At 36.7% G+C, this 17,879-nt stretch overlaps 1 protein-coding gene across 1 annotated transcript in view; it reads left to right on the top strand.

Moving 5' to 3' along the window:
- LOC139127974 (small G protein signaling modulator 1-like) overlaps positions 1-17,879 on the top strand; it is a 270,506-nt gene that overhangs the window by 68,781 nt on the left and 183,846 nt on the right. Inside the window, 2 exon segments of the mRNA XM_070693822.1 lie at positions 38-189; positions 12,360-12,494. Of these exon segments, the coding sequence (XP_070549923.1) occupies positions 38-189; positions 12,360-12,494 (287 nt within the window).

The raw sequence follows: 17,879 nt of genomic DNA, 5'->3' as shown, positions 1-17,879 counted from the left end.
ATAACGGTAACATTATCCCTGGCATATTGTCTTGCAGTGGGCCCGTGTGCTTTGGACTACTCAAAGATGAAGACACCAGATCATTATTGGACAGACCCCCCTGCGGATGAGTTAGTACAACGCCATAGAATACATAGTAGCAACCCAACTTTAAATCAACCACAATCACCAAAACGACCAAGTCTGCAGGTAAGACTGTCTTAATGGAAACATCTGCCAGGGTTAATTCGATTGTTTGAACTAAGTATCAATTTGCCAACAAAAATTAGCAACTTCATAAAGAAGGTTAGAAGGCAAATTGACAGAGCAAGAAATCATTACGGGAAGGCTCCATTAACTTAGGAATACCCTACTTCCCTAGAGGATCAATTTCACAGACCTGCCTTTCCTACAATGGCACTACAATAGCACCAGCTGGATTAGATAAACATAACAATGGAACATTCACACCTTTGGAATTAAAAGTGTTCTGTTTGTCACCCGAGTTGCTCAGGCAAGGACTCGGTTTCAGGTACCATGCAAGTTAATGCAGTCTTCCCCTAATGTGAGGGAAAAGAAGAAATGGTATTACAAACAAATGTTCAGCTCACTTACAATTCTCAACCTGGATTATCTGTTGTTTTCAAAGCAAAAGCAGGGATAGAAATACTTTTTTATTTCTTGTGGCAAAAGTTTGCCACCGGATATGAAATCAGGTGGCAATTATGAAAAATCTGGTGGCAGTTTAACACATCATGTGATCGGTATAAAAAGACATTTTGACATTGCCACATACTCATTCTAATTTATAAATTCTTCAAAATATGGTGAGTACACGTCACAAAAAGTCAACCCATACTGCAGGCCTCGAAAACAAATTTTCAAACTTACTAGCCGTGGGACACGTGAATTTTCATTTTTACTTGCCCGAGAGGAAAAATTACTTGCCCTAAATTTCTAATAATTGTACCAGTAATTTGTAACAGAGAGCAAGAGTTTGGGCATATTAAGTGAATCCAAAGAGGGAAAAAGCAGATTCAAATATGAACTACATCTTGTTAAAATGAAGGACTACTATCAAATCTGAAATGTAGCAGAAGAAATGCGAGAATACTTTAGTCTTTTCTGTAGATTTGGCCAACAAGAAAACATCTTTGAATTTAGAATTTTTCCACAACCTAATCCAAATTGAAATCTTTGCATAAGATTAATAAGATTGTGTGATTTACAATGTGCATGGCTGGCTGCAAGCTGAGATCACAAACAACTGCTCTGTTAGTGTTTATCTGCCAATGCATACACACATGTACGGTACATCTGCAACCCTTAAAGTTTTACCTGGTTACATGTTTGCTCACTGAGCACAGCCGTCTTTCAGAGTTTTGTCTTAATAAATGTATTCGTGAAGAAAGCAGATTCGAGTTTCGTTTTTGTTACTCTTCAGTGCAGATTTGTTTTCTGTAAGTGAGAGCCGATCCCTAACAACCAAGGTCACGTAATTTGAAACTGTCTGCATCTCACGCACTACGTAGCTGCAATATGTGGCCTCCTTGGTCGACTGAGCCCGTTTCGACTACGATGTAAACTTCTACTTTTTCAACCGGGGGTTGATTAATGTGTTGAACAGTAAGCATTGCCGAGATCCATGGCTCCAAATAAGTTTACATCCATTTACCAAGCACATGGTGCAATTACACTATCGAGTGAAGACGGCCATCATACACTTGCACAAACAGAACAAACAAAACAGTGAGTTCACTCCACTTACGTCAGAGAGAACATGTCGCAAAACTCTATTTTTACGACTTTGTGTTTTACAACAGCAAGGACGATTATTTTGCGATGTCGGGTGGATTTTCAAGGGTTTTCAGAAAAAACTGCTGAGAGTTGAAGGACTTACAATGATTGTAGGCCTGTACAGACCTAATGAAATACTGTACGTTTTCAAGCTTGAATTGTCCAGAGCTTAAATAATTCAACCGCTGGTGCACTTACCCGTCGGACGGGAAGCATATTGATTTACTTGCCCAACACAAAATTCACAAGCCAGGGGCGTCGGGCGATACGAATTTCTGAGCCCTGTACTGGCTAATGAATTGCAAGTATTTGTTATTATTTAATTCACGCAGGCTGTGGTTTGGCTTTGTTTTCAAACTGTCACAACATGCTTTTATCTTGTGCCGTATGACTGCATATGCGGCTATCACAGAGGGCAACAACATGTCAAGTGTACAAAAGCTGCTGTCATCGATATGGAGATTAGCCAATCACAAGTTTAGATTCACGCTATGTTTTCATTCATGCCAAAATGTCGCAATTAGTTTTGTTTTTTTTTGCTAATGAGTTTTTCCGCCGTCAGACAACGCGTGTTCCTTCAGTGTTCCTTCACTCAAGCCGTAGGATTGATGACATGATGACCCAAAATTTAGTGGCAGAAAAATACCACCAGAAAAAAATTTTGGTGGCAGATTGACAGGTTTTGGTGGCAAATGCCACCATTGCCACCGATTATTTCGAACACTGAAAAGGTTTAACTGAGGAGATTTTGAAAACCTCTAACTTTGCTGACAATGAAGATTTCACCATTCAAAACTTGGAAGTTAGACATATATTAGAGCTCAGGAATTTTCCTGTAATGCAACACCTGCCCAGGAAATGTGCCATGCAATGGCTTAAAGCCTTTTTAGCATCAGGGAAGGAATTAAATACTATTGTTAATGCAGTGACAGAGCAGTGGTCTAGACTACACTACAGGTACCTGCAAACAAAGAGAGGTGGCAGTTATGGTGATGTTGATAGCTTTCTCTGTCAGCCATATAAATTGCCAAGCAGGAAAGTTAATAGTGGAGAACAGAGAGCATGTAGAGAAATGAATACGCAGGTTGAAGATTCACACAATGCAAGTAGTACAGATATAGAGAAGTTGCTAGGAAATTTGACAAGTAGCTTAGCAGATAGTTACCAAGAAATTAGCACATTAACACAAGCAATGGAAGAGTTGTCAGAGGAAAAGGTAGCAGCACAAGAGAAAGCTAAAGAGATTGAGACACTTAGAGTAAAGTACAGAGAGAAGACTAGACACATAGATAGATTAAAGGAACAGCTTGCATCATTAACACCTAGAAACATTAACAAAAGAATAAAAAGACGTGATGACAAACTCAGAGAGGTGAATAAACTAATGAAACAGAAAAATGAAGAAATAAGTGACTTCACTAAACAAACTCAGGAACTCCAAGATAAATTGTTATGGTAACATGGATGATGCTTATAAAGCAGTCTGCAGACCCCCACTGGGGAAATCGGACCACAATGTCATACATCTGTTCCCAAAATATAGACAAAAAGTGAAATGTCAGAAGCCTGAAACAAAATCAGTGCCAATGTGGACACAGGAAAATATAGATGAATTAAGGTATTGTTTTGAATCAACAGACTGGAAATTATTCTTTGACTCTTGTGCTGATATCCATGAGTTGACAGATACGATAACTTCCTATATTCAATTTTGTGAAACTAATATCATCAAGACCAAATCAGTTAAAGTTTTTCCTAACAACAAACCATGGCTAACTAAAGATCTTAAAGTGTGTTTGAATGACAAAAAAAATTGCGTTTCTTACAGATGACTTGCAATGCTTCCGAGAAAAGAGGATTGAATTTAGACAAAAAATGCAGAAAGTTAAACTTAAATATAAGCATAAGATTGAGGAGCGACTTTATTTGGGAAATGCAAAACATGTTTGGGAAGGGCTTAACATCATGATGGGAAGGCAAAAGAAACAGCAAACCACTAATTCTGCAAACAGTCAAACTTAAGCAAATGACTTGAATGTTTTCTATGGTAGATTTGACCCTAGGGATTTCAGCAGAGAGTGTGACAGGATGTGTGAAAATATTCCATTACATCAATCCGTACAGCTGACAGAGGATGAGGTAGCTAAATAACTTGCAAATATTCGTCCAAACAAGGCACCTGGACGTGATGGTTTACGTGGTAAAGTGTTGAAAACATGCGCAATGCAACTGAAACAAGTTATGGCAATGCTTTTCCAGCTTTTGCTTAATCGCTGCATTGTTCCAAATTCATGGAAAATGTCGACTGTACTTCCAGTGCCGAAAAAGACAAATGCAAATTCACTCAACGACTTCAGGCCTGTGGCCCTCACCTCTCTGCTAGCTAAGTGTATGGAAAGAGTAGTCAGTAAATATCTGGTATCTTCAGTCTCAGATTGGTTAGATCCTTTGCAATTTGCATATAAAGCTTGAAGAGGGACTGAAGATGCTACGATTACATTATTCAATATGATTGCAAATCACCTGCAATGCTCTAAATCGTATGTGCGTATTCTATTCATTGATTTTAGCTCAGCGTTCAATGCAACCTCATATTCTCCTACAACAACTTTTTGATTTACATGTGAATGAACATATTATCCCCTGGATTCGAGACTTTCTCCGTGATAGACCACAAAGGGTGTTGATTGATGGCATGTTCTCAAAAACACTTGTTTTGAATACAGGTGCTCCCCAGGGTTGCTTGTTATCACCATTGTTGTTTTCTTATATACCAATGAAATGAAAATTCAAACTTCAGTTGTCAATTTGTTTAAATACGCTGATCACATGGCACTTGTAGGACTCCTTGTGAAAGAAACAGTCACTAAACGAACAGATTTATTTTGACTATGTAGCGACCTTGCAAAAATGGTGTAACTCAAGTTTACTGGAAATGAATGTTGGTAAAACTAAGGAGCTAATCATAGATAAAAGGACCAGTACTAGGGGTTCTACTTTTGAACCGGTTGTAGTGAATTGAAAGTCTGTTGAAATTGTTGAGTGTTTTAAATATTTAGGATCACAGATAGATAAACGGTTGAATTTCAGTGAAAATACTAATTACACAGTTAAGAAGGCCATGCAGCGTATGTTTTTATTGAGGAGGTTGAGAAGTTTTGAAGTTAGTGAGAGCGTATTGGAAAAGGTCTATAAGAGCCTCGTAGAGAGTGTTCTCACTTTTAACATCACAGTGTGGTACGGTAATTTGAGTGTCAGCAATTGACATAAACTCACACATGTCGTAAACATGGCAGGAAAAATAATTGGCAAAAAACAAAATCAACTCTGTGATCTGTATAAAATCGCCATTCGAAGAAAAGTCAATGCAATTGTCAGTGATACTTCTCACCCTTTACATTTACTTTTTGAAAAGATGCCATCTGAACGGCGATACAGAGTACCCGTAATTTGAAATAATCTTTTACAAAAAATAGTTTGTTCCAAGTGCAATAACTATACTCAATACAGACCTTTGTCAGTAGGAAACAGCCATATTTCATTGTTCTTAAGGAGATAGAGACTATGTATATTTTCATATTTTAGCACTTAATGTTGTGATGTGTAATGTGTTTTTGGTGAAGCGAAAGGTAATTTTCCAGAAATGGACAATAAAGTTATTCTTATCTTCTCTTATCTTATCTTATTGACCAAATAATAAATGAAAAGAAAAACCTTCAGTAAAACAAAAGCTTCTGGAAAAGGAAAGCCATGGTAGCAGAGAGAAGTGACATACAATTACAACAAGCCAGAGACAGAATATATGACTTAGAGAATGAAATCAAGATATGAAAAAAAAAATAAATGAGCTACTTCAAAATGAACCAGACATTAAAACATTTGAAAATGTTAATACAATGATAACATCAGACAAATTTTCTATGATCTGCTGGCTCACAATGTGTCAATAGAAAGTTGTTCTGCAATCGTGAAGTCCATCATAAAATATCTGTTGAATGTTGAAATTGACAGGCTACCTAGTAAAGCTTTGATTTCAATGATGCAAGTTGAAGCCCTTGTTGTCGCACAGGCACAGGCAGCCTCTGAAAGTCTTGAACATCCATCCAATAATACTCTTCATTCAGATGGAACACGGAAGAAATTCATAGATTATGCAGGCCTCCAAGTAACTCTCCCTGACAAAAGATCATTGTCACTGGGATTTCAAGAGCTTTTAAGTGGCACTGCTGATGATTATATATCTGCAACCATTGATACCTTCAAAGAACTCAGTGAGGCTGGAACTGATGACGATAGAGATAGGTATACTACTTGTGCTCTACTTCTTCTTCAAAGTAAAAACATGATGAGTGATCGTCATGTAGTAAACAGAAAATATAAAAGCAAACTGGAGGAATTAAGAGAAAGTTTATTGCCAATTATAGAAGCAAACCGGGAGAAAGAGAAAACGAAGATGAAAAGAGTAAATCACCTTCTTTGTGGCATGCATGTGTTAACCAATATTGCAACAGCTGTCAGTACTTCCAGTAAAGTTTTTGAAAAAGAAAACAAATATCTTTTGAAAGAGGAGAAGCCATTGTTTGGAAATGACTCTCGCTGCTTTTCATTTCTATATCAGGCTAGCAAGGGCTTTACTGATTCTGGATGTCAGAAATCTGGTGTCTACACTCATTTTTATCCATATTTGGATGACCTGATGAAGGAGAAAAACTTCCGCACGACGTTTCAGCATCACAGGTTTAATGTAGCTTTTCATCAGGGTGCTCAGTGTACTACCATAGGAATCACGTAGCTGACTTCTTGAAGTCAGGACGTTGCAATTCAAGGAATCAGTTGATAAGCCAGGTTGAAGCAAGTCTCAGTGACGATCGTGAAAGAGGAAAACTACAAAGGCTATTGAGCATCAGTTTTGAGTGAAGGGAACAGTTGAGCCAGGGACATATATAGCGGTATCGTATGAAGATGGATGGTTTGCTGGGGAAGTTTGTGAAGTGTTGACCACCCCTGACAATAGCATCCTTGTAAATTTACTTTCCAGAAATAGCATATCTGGAAATTCATTTAGATGGCCGACAAAAAAGAGATGTTGCAATTACCGAAAATAAGTTCATTTTGAAACAGATTGAAGTAGAGCCAAAGGACTCACTATTGCGTTCATGGTCTGTCAAAAATATTGCAGAAATTGAGAACTTATATCATGCTTTTAGGAAGAAATTCTTCTGAATGTAATACCATAATATGTGAAGAGCAAGGAGCAGTGTTCCCTCTAAGGTTTTCAGTGAGTGAGCAACTGGTTGCCCAAAGGGCATGGCAGCCGCCCCGGCGGCCGCGGGGGACTGGTCTGGAAGGGGGTGTCCCCCCTTCTGGCCGAAGGCCGGAAGCAAAAATTGACATGGCAAAGATGATTTTGCTGTTGGAAAAAAAGTCCAGACAAAACTCAAAACACTGAAGTAAAATCCACGCTGAGATTGCACATTTTGCCCTGAGTTATCGTTACCAAAACTAATACTGATCGCAATAATGACTGAGACTAAAGTTGCGCAAAACATGAAATTTCACTGCGAGAGCAGTCCGAGACACTGCGCAACTAGCGCGCAAATAAGCCTTAGCGGGAACACTGGCAAGGAGCAAGGCCAAGTGTAATCAAATTGTTTGTTATATTTAATTTTTGATGGGTAACTTCTATGGTATTCAGTCAACTCTTCCTCCTGAAGGTGAGCACTGTCATTGTTATACTGGTCCTATCATTGAAGTTTGAAGAGTAACATGTACATGTTCTGCAATGTGATTTTTAGTATTTCTAAAGCTGATTGATTGTGAATGCAATTTGTAGCTAGCAGACCAAGTTTTATCATTCTGATTTTCAAAATTTTGAAAGACATAGGTATTTCTGGTCCATAGCAAGTGTATTGTTAGTCCCAACGGACACTGTCCGGGGGGACTCATAGGTTTGGTCATGTCTGTGTGTCCGTGCGTGCGTGCGTCCATCCGTTCACGCATATATCTCAGAAATGCCTGGAGTGATTTCATTGAAACTTGGTACAAGGATTACTTCATATGTCATACATATCAACGTCGATTTGTTTTGTGATACGATCCAATATGGCCGCTGTGCGGCAATTTTGTTACGATTTTTTCATGTACAGAGCCATAACTCAGGCACATCTCAACTGATTTTATTCAAAGTTAGTACAAGGACATTGACCTATATCATACATATGCAAGTCAATTTCTTTCACGATATGATCCAATATGGCCGCATGGCGGCCATCGTGTCACAATTTTTTCTTGTACGGAGCCATAAATCAGGCACGTTTCAACTGATTTTATTCAAAGCTGGTACAAGGACATTGATGACCTATGTCATGCGTATCCACATTGATTTATTTTGTGATACGATCCAATATAGCCGCATTGCGGCCATTTCGTTACAATTTTTTCATGTCCTGAGCCATAACTCAGTCATGTCTCAACCAATTTATTTCAAAGTAGGTACAAGGACATTGATCTATGTCATACATATGCATATTGATTTGTTTTGTGATACGATCCAATATGGCTGCCATGCGGCCATTTTGTTACAATTTTTTCATGTCCTGAGCCATAACTCAGTCATGTCTCAACCAATTTATTTCAAAGTAGGTACAAGGACATTGATCAATGTCATACATATGCATATTGATTTGTTTTGTGATACGATCCAATATGGCCGCTGTGCGGCAATTTTGTTACAATTTTTTCATGTCCTGAGCCATAACTCTGGCATGTCTCAACTGATTTTATTCAAAGTTGGTACAAGGACATTGACCTATGCCATACATCTGCACATCAATTTGTTTCATGATATGATCCAATATGGCCACATAGCAGCCATTTTGTTACAATTTTTTCATGTCCTGAACCATAATTCAGACATCAAGCGATTTTATTCAAAGTTGGTACAAGGACATTGACTAATATTATACATATGTACGATGATTTGTTTCATGACATGATCCAATATGGCCACATGCCAGGTGGCCATTTTGTTATGGATTTTTTCATGTCGAGAGCCATAACTCTGATAAGTGTCAACCGATTTTATTCAAAGTTGGTACATGGACATTGACTTATGTCATACATATACATGTTGGTTTTTAGACGGTAAGATCAAATATGGCTGCGTGGTAGCCATTTTGTCACGATTTTTTCATATACAGAGCCATAAATCAGACATATTTCAACCAGTATGATTCAAAGTTGGTACAAGGACATTGACCTGTGTCATACATATGCACATCAATTTGTTTCATGGCATGTAGCAATATCATGTCAATTATTGAATTTTCGTAATAAGGCTGATATGTCAAGAAATACTGCATCAAATTTCATGAAACTCTGTACAGATGTTAAGCTCACATTGCTTTAGCAGTGAAAAAGACAATTATCAGTGTCATGTTAATTAATTTGAAATTGCATATGTAATGAACTTTCCTAATTAGAGTGATATATCCGCAAATACTGTGTCAAATTTGATGAAACTTGGTACAGATGTTGATCTCATAATGTTGTAAATACAATTCAATGACGCTTAGCGGTATCATTTAAATAAATTGCTAGTTTGCATTTACATGATGAATTTTTGTTTTTAGGGTGAATGTCCAGAAGCACTGCATCAAACTTTATGAAATATGGTACCAGTGAAAATCTGTCAGTGTTAGGATAGGATGCAAAAATGTTTGGCAATTTCCTGTTGATTAATTACTAATTGACTCATTTAATGACCTTTTATAATTAGGATGGCGCCCTGCATGGTTTTATGTTTTCACCACCATGGAACTCATTCTTGGCTATAGAGCCCCATCTGTATCGCAGTATTTTTATCACAGACCTAATTAATGAAGAGGATTCTATCCTCTCCGAGGACTTGTAATTAAAGTACCCATTAACAAGTGGGGACTGTGTCATCAACGATGACTTGTTTAAAGTATAATTGTAACTTAAGTTGTTAGGATTTTACAGAATAGCAGTTCAGCTAATTTGAATCATTGACTACAAGAGACCGTGTATTGCATCAAAATGTTTATCTAAAAAAGATTCCCTTCTGGATATATCCCCATAATAAAATTGAAATATTTGCAGTTTTTGTATCAATAAACCACACAGGTGAATTCGCAATGAAAAAAAATGAATCTTTTCTTGTAAAAGAATGCCAAAGTATGTTCTAACAAAATAATTTTAATAATGATACCACTTGTACTTTCTGAATTACGCAGTTGTGAATATGGCCAAAAAATCAATATTTTCCTGTGCCTTTCACTTGAAGGTAAAATTTGATGTTTCTACAGGTTTTGAAGCAATGAATGAAACATTTTGGGGCAATTTTTGCCATTTTTAGTCAAAAAGTGTGTTTCTCAAAAAGTACTGTTCTGATAGCTTTGAACTTTGGTATACAGGTTTCTACAGATGAGCTAAGTAATATATATTGAATTTCTGATGAAATCTGTAATTTTGTATTTTTGGGGATGTTGCCATTTTTGGTCAGAAAATTTCATTCTCAAAAAACTACTCATCGGATAGCTTTGGTTGACATGTTCTTCGGGATGATCCGATGTGATATATTCAAAGTATGATGAAATTGTGTATTTTTGCAGCTTATTTTAGCCACTTTTTTCTGGCCATTGCATTGAGCTATCAAATATTTTCACCTTCTTCATCAACATGTGTCAAAAATAGTTACTCTCTACATAAACACAGCGGAGCTTTATCGGCCGCTAGGTCGCTTGTTGCTCACTTTCCTTCTTTCTTTCTTTCTTTCTTTCTTTCTTTCTTTCTTTTCTCTTTCTTTCTTTCTCTTGCATTACTACCATAGAACATGCTATATACAAATTTTACCTCAATTATCCAGAATGCATTGCGACACGCTTATGACGTCATCGCTCAGTTTGGACGGGTTTCACGGGCATTTCTTGTTTGTTTATTTATTTATTTTTTATTTTGCATTGCACAAATATCAAATTGTTTTCAGCTATTAATAATTCTAGCTTTCTTTCGCTTTGTTTTTTGTTGCTTTTTGATTTTTATTTTTCTCTAAATACTCTCCGTACCTGGCGTTATACTGTACGTCATACGCCTTCCATATGGTATGCTGGTTTTCGCCCGAGTGCTCATGGGTTGAATGAGATTAACAATGGCGGCGGATACGAAGCTTCCCTCGCATTGAGAGAGAAAAGTAGGCTTTGCGTAAGTTTACAAGCGCGGCTGGGCACATCGTGTACCTAGGCGAGGTGGGTGTGCTCGAAAACGAAGATCAATGCAAGTTTTGGATTCAAAATCGGCTGTTTTTGGCGGAGAAACTGCCCGCCGTATTTCTGAGGAGCCACCAGCGGTTTTTTCCATATCAGTCTGCAGGGCTGTGGTGGGAGGCCGTTTAACACCGGTAACACACAGCCCTGCCATGCAGAGCTAGGCATAGCATAGTGAACTGTCTGTCACCGCACCGGCATGCGTTGGCTGCACGTAAAAGCAACTCAACTTTCCAAGATCAAACGGTCAGTATCTTGTGAAAACAGCGACATAGCAATGAAAATTGTTTTAGTCAGTGGTAAAAACTTTAACAGATGAAGCGTTAATTGCTTTTAATCAAATGAAAATGCATGTGGCCTCGGTTTTCAAGTTCAATGGCCTAGTTCTGATGTCTTCTCTCGTCTGATATACATTTCTGTGTGTTGTCGCCCCCGTATGTATCTGTTGCGTTTTTACCGTACATGTAGGCATTTGTAATCTGTGTACTGTAATTCCCTGGACTGCCTTGCTTTTAGTTGTATTCTGTTGTTGTATCAGCCCTCACTATAGGTACGTGCATGGTACGTGCTTGCATATTAAAATCCCAAGCACTCTTTCATTCTGCACCAATCTTCGTCACACACTGTCTTTTCTTCCGCTGCTCTGGTCTCTGAAACTTCGCTTTTGCTTGCAAATGCTTTCTAGTATGCATTATTTTCATGATTTTATTTTCAAACCCCAGTTGGTTTGTGTTAATGTGACTTGGGTAGCAGTATCACTGCTCACTGATTTGGACCATACGTACGTGTTTTAATGGGTTAAATAAAATGGATGCCGAACTCATAAAATGCCGCCCCCACAGAAAAGTACAAAAAACCAGTATTTCCTGTTCATACATGTTGTGATCATAAAAGGAACAAGCATGATGCCATTTACTTGAATGCACAGCACACAGTGGTCAACATTTTGTTGTAGTAATCTGTATTTTCTTTGTCACATGAGTAGTTTTTGAAAATGGCAGGAAATCTAAAATGATGTCAAAACCTTTGACTTTACATGCCACTTTCGACACTTATGACACTGTTATACACTTATTCAGTCTTTAATGGGTCTTATTTAAAAAGAACTCTTAGAAAACAGTGGATATTTTGAGATCAGTTTATTGTACATTTGCAGCTATTGGGGCTTTAAGTGCTATATGGTCAGCCCAAAAATATCTGTTGACTCTTTGTTCAGGGTAATTTTTCTCATACTTACACATATTTATTGTTCCCAGTATTGGAGTAAGATTTGCAAATGGTGTGTTCTTTGTTTTGCAGATTAACAAGAGAGGGGCCAGCACAACGAGTGATGAAAGTAGAGTACCAACCTCTGCCAGAGATTATGTGGAATCATTGCATCAAAATTCAAAGACCACACTTTTATATGGCAAAAACAATGTACTTGTGCAGCCGGTAGGTTATTCCTGTACTGGTTTACATTTTTAGCCATTTCGACCCTGTGAGGTCGAGGACTAATGGGATGGCGCGGCATATGCCGTGGATGGAGGTATTTCAGAATTGCTTCAGTAACTTTTTTAGCTCCGCTGTCAGCGACGCGGAGCTTATCAAATAGGTTGATTTTTCCGTTGTCGTCCGTCGTCGTCCGTCGTCCGTCGTCCGTCAACAATTGCTTTCTCCTCTGAAACCACAAATCCAATTGCTTTGAAATTTTATATGCAGTTCACTTGGGGTGACCTCACTTCAGTTTGTTCAAATTGTGGTGAAATTTGCATATATGTATTTTTGGGGCAATTTTTGATGTTTTTGGTAAAAAAATCTTCTTCTGTGAAACCGCTCGTCCGATTGCTTTGAAATTTAATAAGCAGTTTACTTAGGGTGACTTTAGTTAGATTTGTTCAGATCGTAGTGAAATTTGCATATTTGTATTTTTAAGGCAATTTTTGTCGTTTTTGGTAAAAAAATCTTAAAAAATCTTCTTCTTCAAAACTACCAGTCAGATAGCTTTGATATTTGGTACATATGTCCCTAGGGATGATCTATTTCAGATTTGTTCAAATTGTGCAGAAATATGCAAATTTGCATTTTTAAGGCAATTTTGGTCATTTTTGGTCAAAAAATGTATTTCTCAAAAAGTACTAGTCTGATAGTTTTGAAATTTGGTATACAGGTTTCTATAGATGAGCTAAGTAATATATCTTGAATTTCTGATGAAATCTGTAATTTTGTATTTTTGGGGCAATTTTTGCCATTTTTGGTCAAAAAATGTGTATTTCAAAAACTGCTCATCTGATAGCTTTGAAATTTGGTATACAGGTTCCTACAGATGAACTAAATGATATGATGAAATCTGATAGTTTTTAATTTTTGGGCAATTTTTCCCATTTTTGGTCAAAAAATGCGTTTCTCAAAAAGTACTGGTCTAATAGCTTTGAAATTTGGTACACAGGTTTCTACAGATGAGCTAAGTAATATATATTGAATTTCTGAAGAAATCTGTAATTTTGTATTTTTGGGGCAATTTTTGCCATTTTTGGTCAAAAAATGTGTATTTCAAAAACTACTCATCTGATAGCTTTGAAATTTGGTACACAGGTTCCTACAGATGAACTAAATGATATTTATTGAAATTATGATGAAATCTGCAATTTTGTAATTTTTGGGCCATTTTTGCCCTTTTTGGTCAAAAAATGTGTTTCTCAAAAAGTACTGGTCTGATAGCTTTGAAATATGGTATACAGGTTTCTACAGATGAGCTAAGTAATATATATTGAATTTTTGATGAAATCTGTAATTTTGTATTTTGGGGCAATTTTTGCCATTTTAGGTCAAAAAATGTGTATTTCAAAAACTACTCATCTGATAGCTTTGAAATTTGGTATACAGGTTTCCATAGATGAACAAAATGATATTTATCGAAATAATGATGAAATCTGCAATTTTGAATTTTGGGGGCAATTTTTCCCATTTTTGGTCAAAATATGCGTTTCTCAAAAAGTACTGGTCTAACAGCTTTGAAATTTGGTATACAGGTTTCTATAGATAAACTAAATTTGATCTTTTGAAATTATGATGAAATATGCAATTTTTGTTTTTGGGGGCAATTGTTGCCATTTTCGGTCAGAAAATTTTATTCTCAAAAAACTACTTATCAGATAGCTTTTGTTGACATGTTCTTGGGGATGATCTGATGTGATATATTCAAAGTATGATGAAATCTTCAATTGTGTATTTTTGCAGCTTATTTTAGCCACTTTTTTCTGGCCACTGCATTGAACTATCAAAGATTTTCACCTTCTTCACCAACATGTGTCAAAAATAGTTATTCTGTACATAAACACAGCGGAGCTATATCAGCCACTAGGTCGCTTGTCTGAAATTTGGTCTGATGGTCCCTAGGGCAAAATCACTGATTTGATCATTTTGATCTTTGGCATGGATGTTTGTATAGTTGAAATGCCTTCATAAATGTTTTCAGTTTGGTTTTATGTTTTCATGCCTTGTATTAATTTTAAATAATACTTTTTATACATTTTTACTTTATATTTAGTTGATTTTTGTTCAATTTTGCTAAAGCTACCACCTGCGCATGCACACAACTGCTAAACAAGTCATCGCTGATGACACAGTCCCCGCTCGCACCATTAATTGTGATGCACATAAACACTACAATACAATGACTGTGTGCCAAGTTTGAATGAAATCTATTCAGGGATAGTTGAAGTATGGTTCAAAAACATGAAAAAATTGCAATTAAATGGCCACCAGGCGGCCATATTGGATCATATCATGAAATAAACTGACGTGCATATATGCCATAGTACTTTATCTGTATACCTCAGAACTTATCCTTGCACACAGTTTGAAAAAAATCGAGTCAAGGATAACAGAGAAATGGCTGCCGACGGACGGACGGACAGGACAGACAGACGGATGAAAGGACGGACAGGACCCAACCTATAAGTCCCTATAGTTTTTTTCATGTCCTTAGCCATAACTCTGGCAAGTCTCAACTGATTTTATTCAAAGTTGGTACATGGACATTGACTTATGTCATACATATACATGTTGAATTTTTAGACAGTAAGATCAAATATGGCTGCTAGGCGGGATTTTGTTACGATTTTCTCATGTACAGAGGCATAACTCAGACATATTTCAACCAGTATCATTCAAAGCTGGTACAAGGACATTGACCCATTTCATACATATGCTCGTCAATTTGTTTCATGTCATATAGCAGTATCATGTCAATTATTGAAGTTTCGTAATTAGGCTGATATGTCAAGAAATACTGCATCAAATTTCGTGAAACTTGGTACAGATGTTAAGCTCACATTGCTTTAACAGTGGAAAAGACATTTATCAGTGTCATTTTAATTAATTTGTAATTGCATATGTAATAAACTTTCCTAATTAGAGTGATATATCTACTAATACAGCGTCAAATTTGATGAAACTTGATACAGATGTTGATCTCATAGTATTGTAAATACTGCATCAAATTTTATGAAAGTGGTACCGGTGATAATCTGTTAGTGTTAGGATAGTATGCAAAAATGTTTGGCAACATCCTGTCAATTAATTCCTAGTTGACTCATTTAAAGGGATATAGTCGTCGGAACTGCGCTCAAAGGTCGTATGGGACCCATACGACCCATGGCAACAATGTATCCAAGGCACAATGGTGATTGATGACAGTTAAAACATGTCTGTCATAATCTATCATCGTATAATTTAAATGTTGCAGCTATGATGATGAGGTGCATCTCGATATCGTGCACGAAATACATTGTTTGTAAACAAGAAACTCGCACAGGCGCAGTTCCGACGACTATATCCCTTTAATGATCTTTTGTAATTAGGATGGTGGCCTACATTGGTTTTATGTTTTCATCACCATGGAACTCATTCTTGGCCATTGAGCGCCATCTGTATCAAAGTATTTTTAACACAGACCTAATTAATGAAGATGACTCTATCCTCTCTGAGGACTTTTTATCAAATTACCCATTAACAAGTGGGGACTGTGTCATCAACGATGACTTGTTTTGGGTAATTTCGTCAGTTGAGTGTTGATTTTGACATCATTGTTGACTTCAATCGCTAAAGACAGTGTGTGCTTATATGTTGATCGATTTATTTAGGAAGTACGCGCATTTCAGAATAAGGGCATGATCCCACATGGCAATTTGGCATGATCATACATGATCCGAGATTGCACTTTAGCACAGTTTGTTTCATTGTTGTTGCCTATATTTCCACTAAAAGACCATTAGAATTTCCTCATGGCTACTTGAAATTGTGCACTGGCATGCATGTATTTGTCAACATCACTATGCTTGAATGTAGTAGACTCTCATACTATGAATACATTGACTGCATAGTGCATATGTGTGCAAGCCACTCCGTATCATATCAAAACATTTTAAGAATTGCGACGTTTGAGCTGCCTGAAGCCAGAATTTACAGTTTACGAGAAAGTTATCTTACATGTAAAACTCAGTTCTTCTGTGAACAAAATGCAAGCTATGTTGTGTGACTATTGTGAATAGCAGAATATTATAAATACTTTGTACCTATCACTGTATCAGAAATTCAGAAGGAAACAAACCAGTCAGAGAAGAAACTGTGGTCAGGATGATGCTGTCCAATTTTAATATTTGTCTCTTGGCACACCTCAGATACTTATAACTGTCAGACAACATTTCCATATCAATTTATATTCAGTTTTTATGATATTTAGTTTGTTTTTCACCATATTGTATGTCCTTCCCTGCGTTACGTAATTCAAAATTAAATTTGGTTTTTGCCTACACACACTTGAAGGGTAAGCTTATATAGTCGCATAGATTAAGGTGCACTGTTGACTTACAGTCTCCAAACCTCTTTTCATTGAACATGTATTGTAGATAGGTGTACACTCCAAATACTAAGTACATGTGGTGAGTGTAACAAGCAAATGTTTTTCAGTCAATGGCCCAAATTTATTTTTCTATTTGATAGACAATAGATACATGTGTAATCAATGCCAACAATAAGTAATTTGGTTTAGATTAGCCATTGTCCATTATGGTACAATCGTTGGTTGCTAAAATTTTCTCCCTTCTGCATTATATACATTATATAAGTTCACATTTCCTGTTGTAGATATTGTTGATCCTATTGAGTTCCATGTTTTAATTCACTTTCACACATATCAAAGCTGTTGATACTTAGATTCCACACTTGAACTTATGCTGGAGCAGTAACCATCCCGTTCAAATAACTTTCATTTATATGCAAACGATATGACTTTTTGACAAAATGACACAGTTGTGGCAAATAATAAACACTAAGGAGGTACAAAGGACATCGGTGCCCCTGGGCTCCCATGTTACAGTGATGTCTGTCTGTCTTTTTGTCTGTTGGGGTTAATCTCAAGGCCAGCAGATGGGATTCAAATCTGTATTTCCTTCAAATATTGATCACACTAAGATATATCAGCTGAAAAATATATTAAAGGGTGGCATGAAAGTTAATTTCTAATTTGCATATTTGATGAACTTTAACAATGAAGAATATATATCAGGATAGACTTGACCGAAGTTATCGAAACGTACACTGTACATTGAAGATACTATGATATAGCATTTGTGAAAGTCATTTTTAGCATTTTGTAATCAGCTAAATACGACTTAGCATATTCAACAAACTTTCTTAATTAGGTATATATATCTGAATTGACTTAATGAAGTTGTGAAAACTTGCTTTGTACATTAAAGGATCTATGATGTAAAATTATTGAAAGCTAGTTGGTAGTACTTTTGCTTCAGCTGATTATTAATTTATTAAATTGCA

This window comes from Ptychodera flava, unplaced genomic scaffold (assembly GCF_041260155.1).
Source record: "Ptychodera flava strain L36383 unplaced genomic scaffold, AS_Pfla_20210202 Scaffold_40__1_contigs__length_1388640_pilon, whole genome shotgun sequence".
NCBI lineage: Eukaryota > Metazoa > Hemichordata > Enteropneusta > Ptychoderidae > Ptychodera > Ptychodera flava.
The sequence above is the reverse complement of the archived record's forward strand: the minus strand, read 5'-3'. Positions and strand labels throughout refer to the sequence as shown.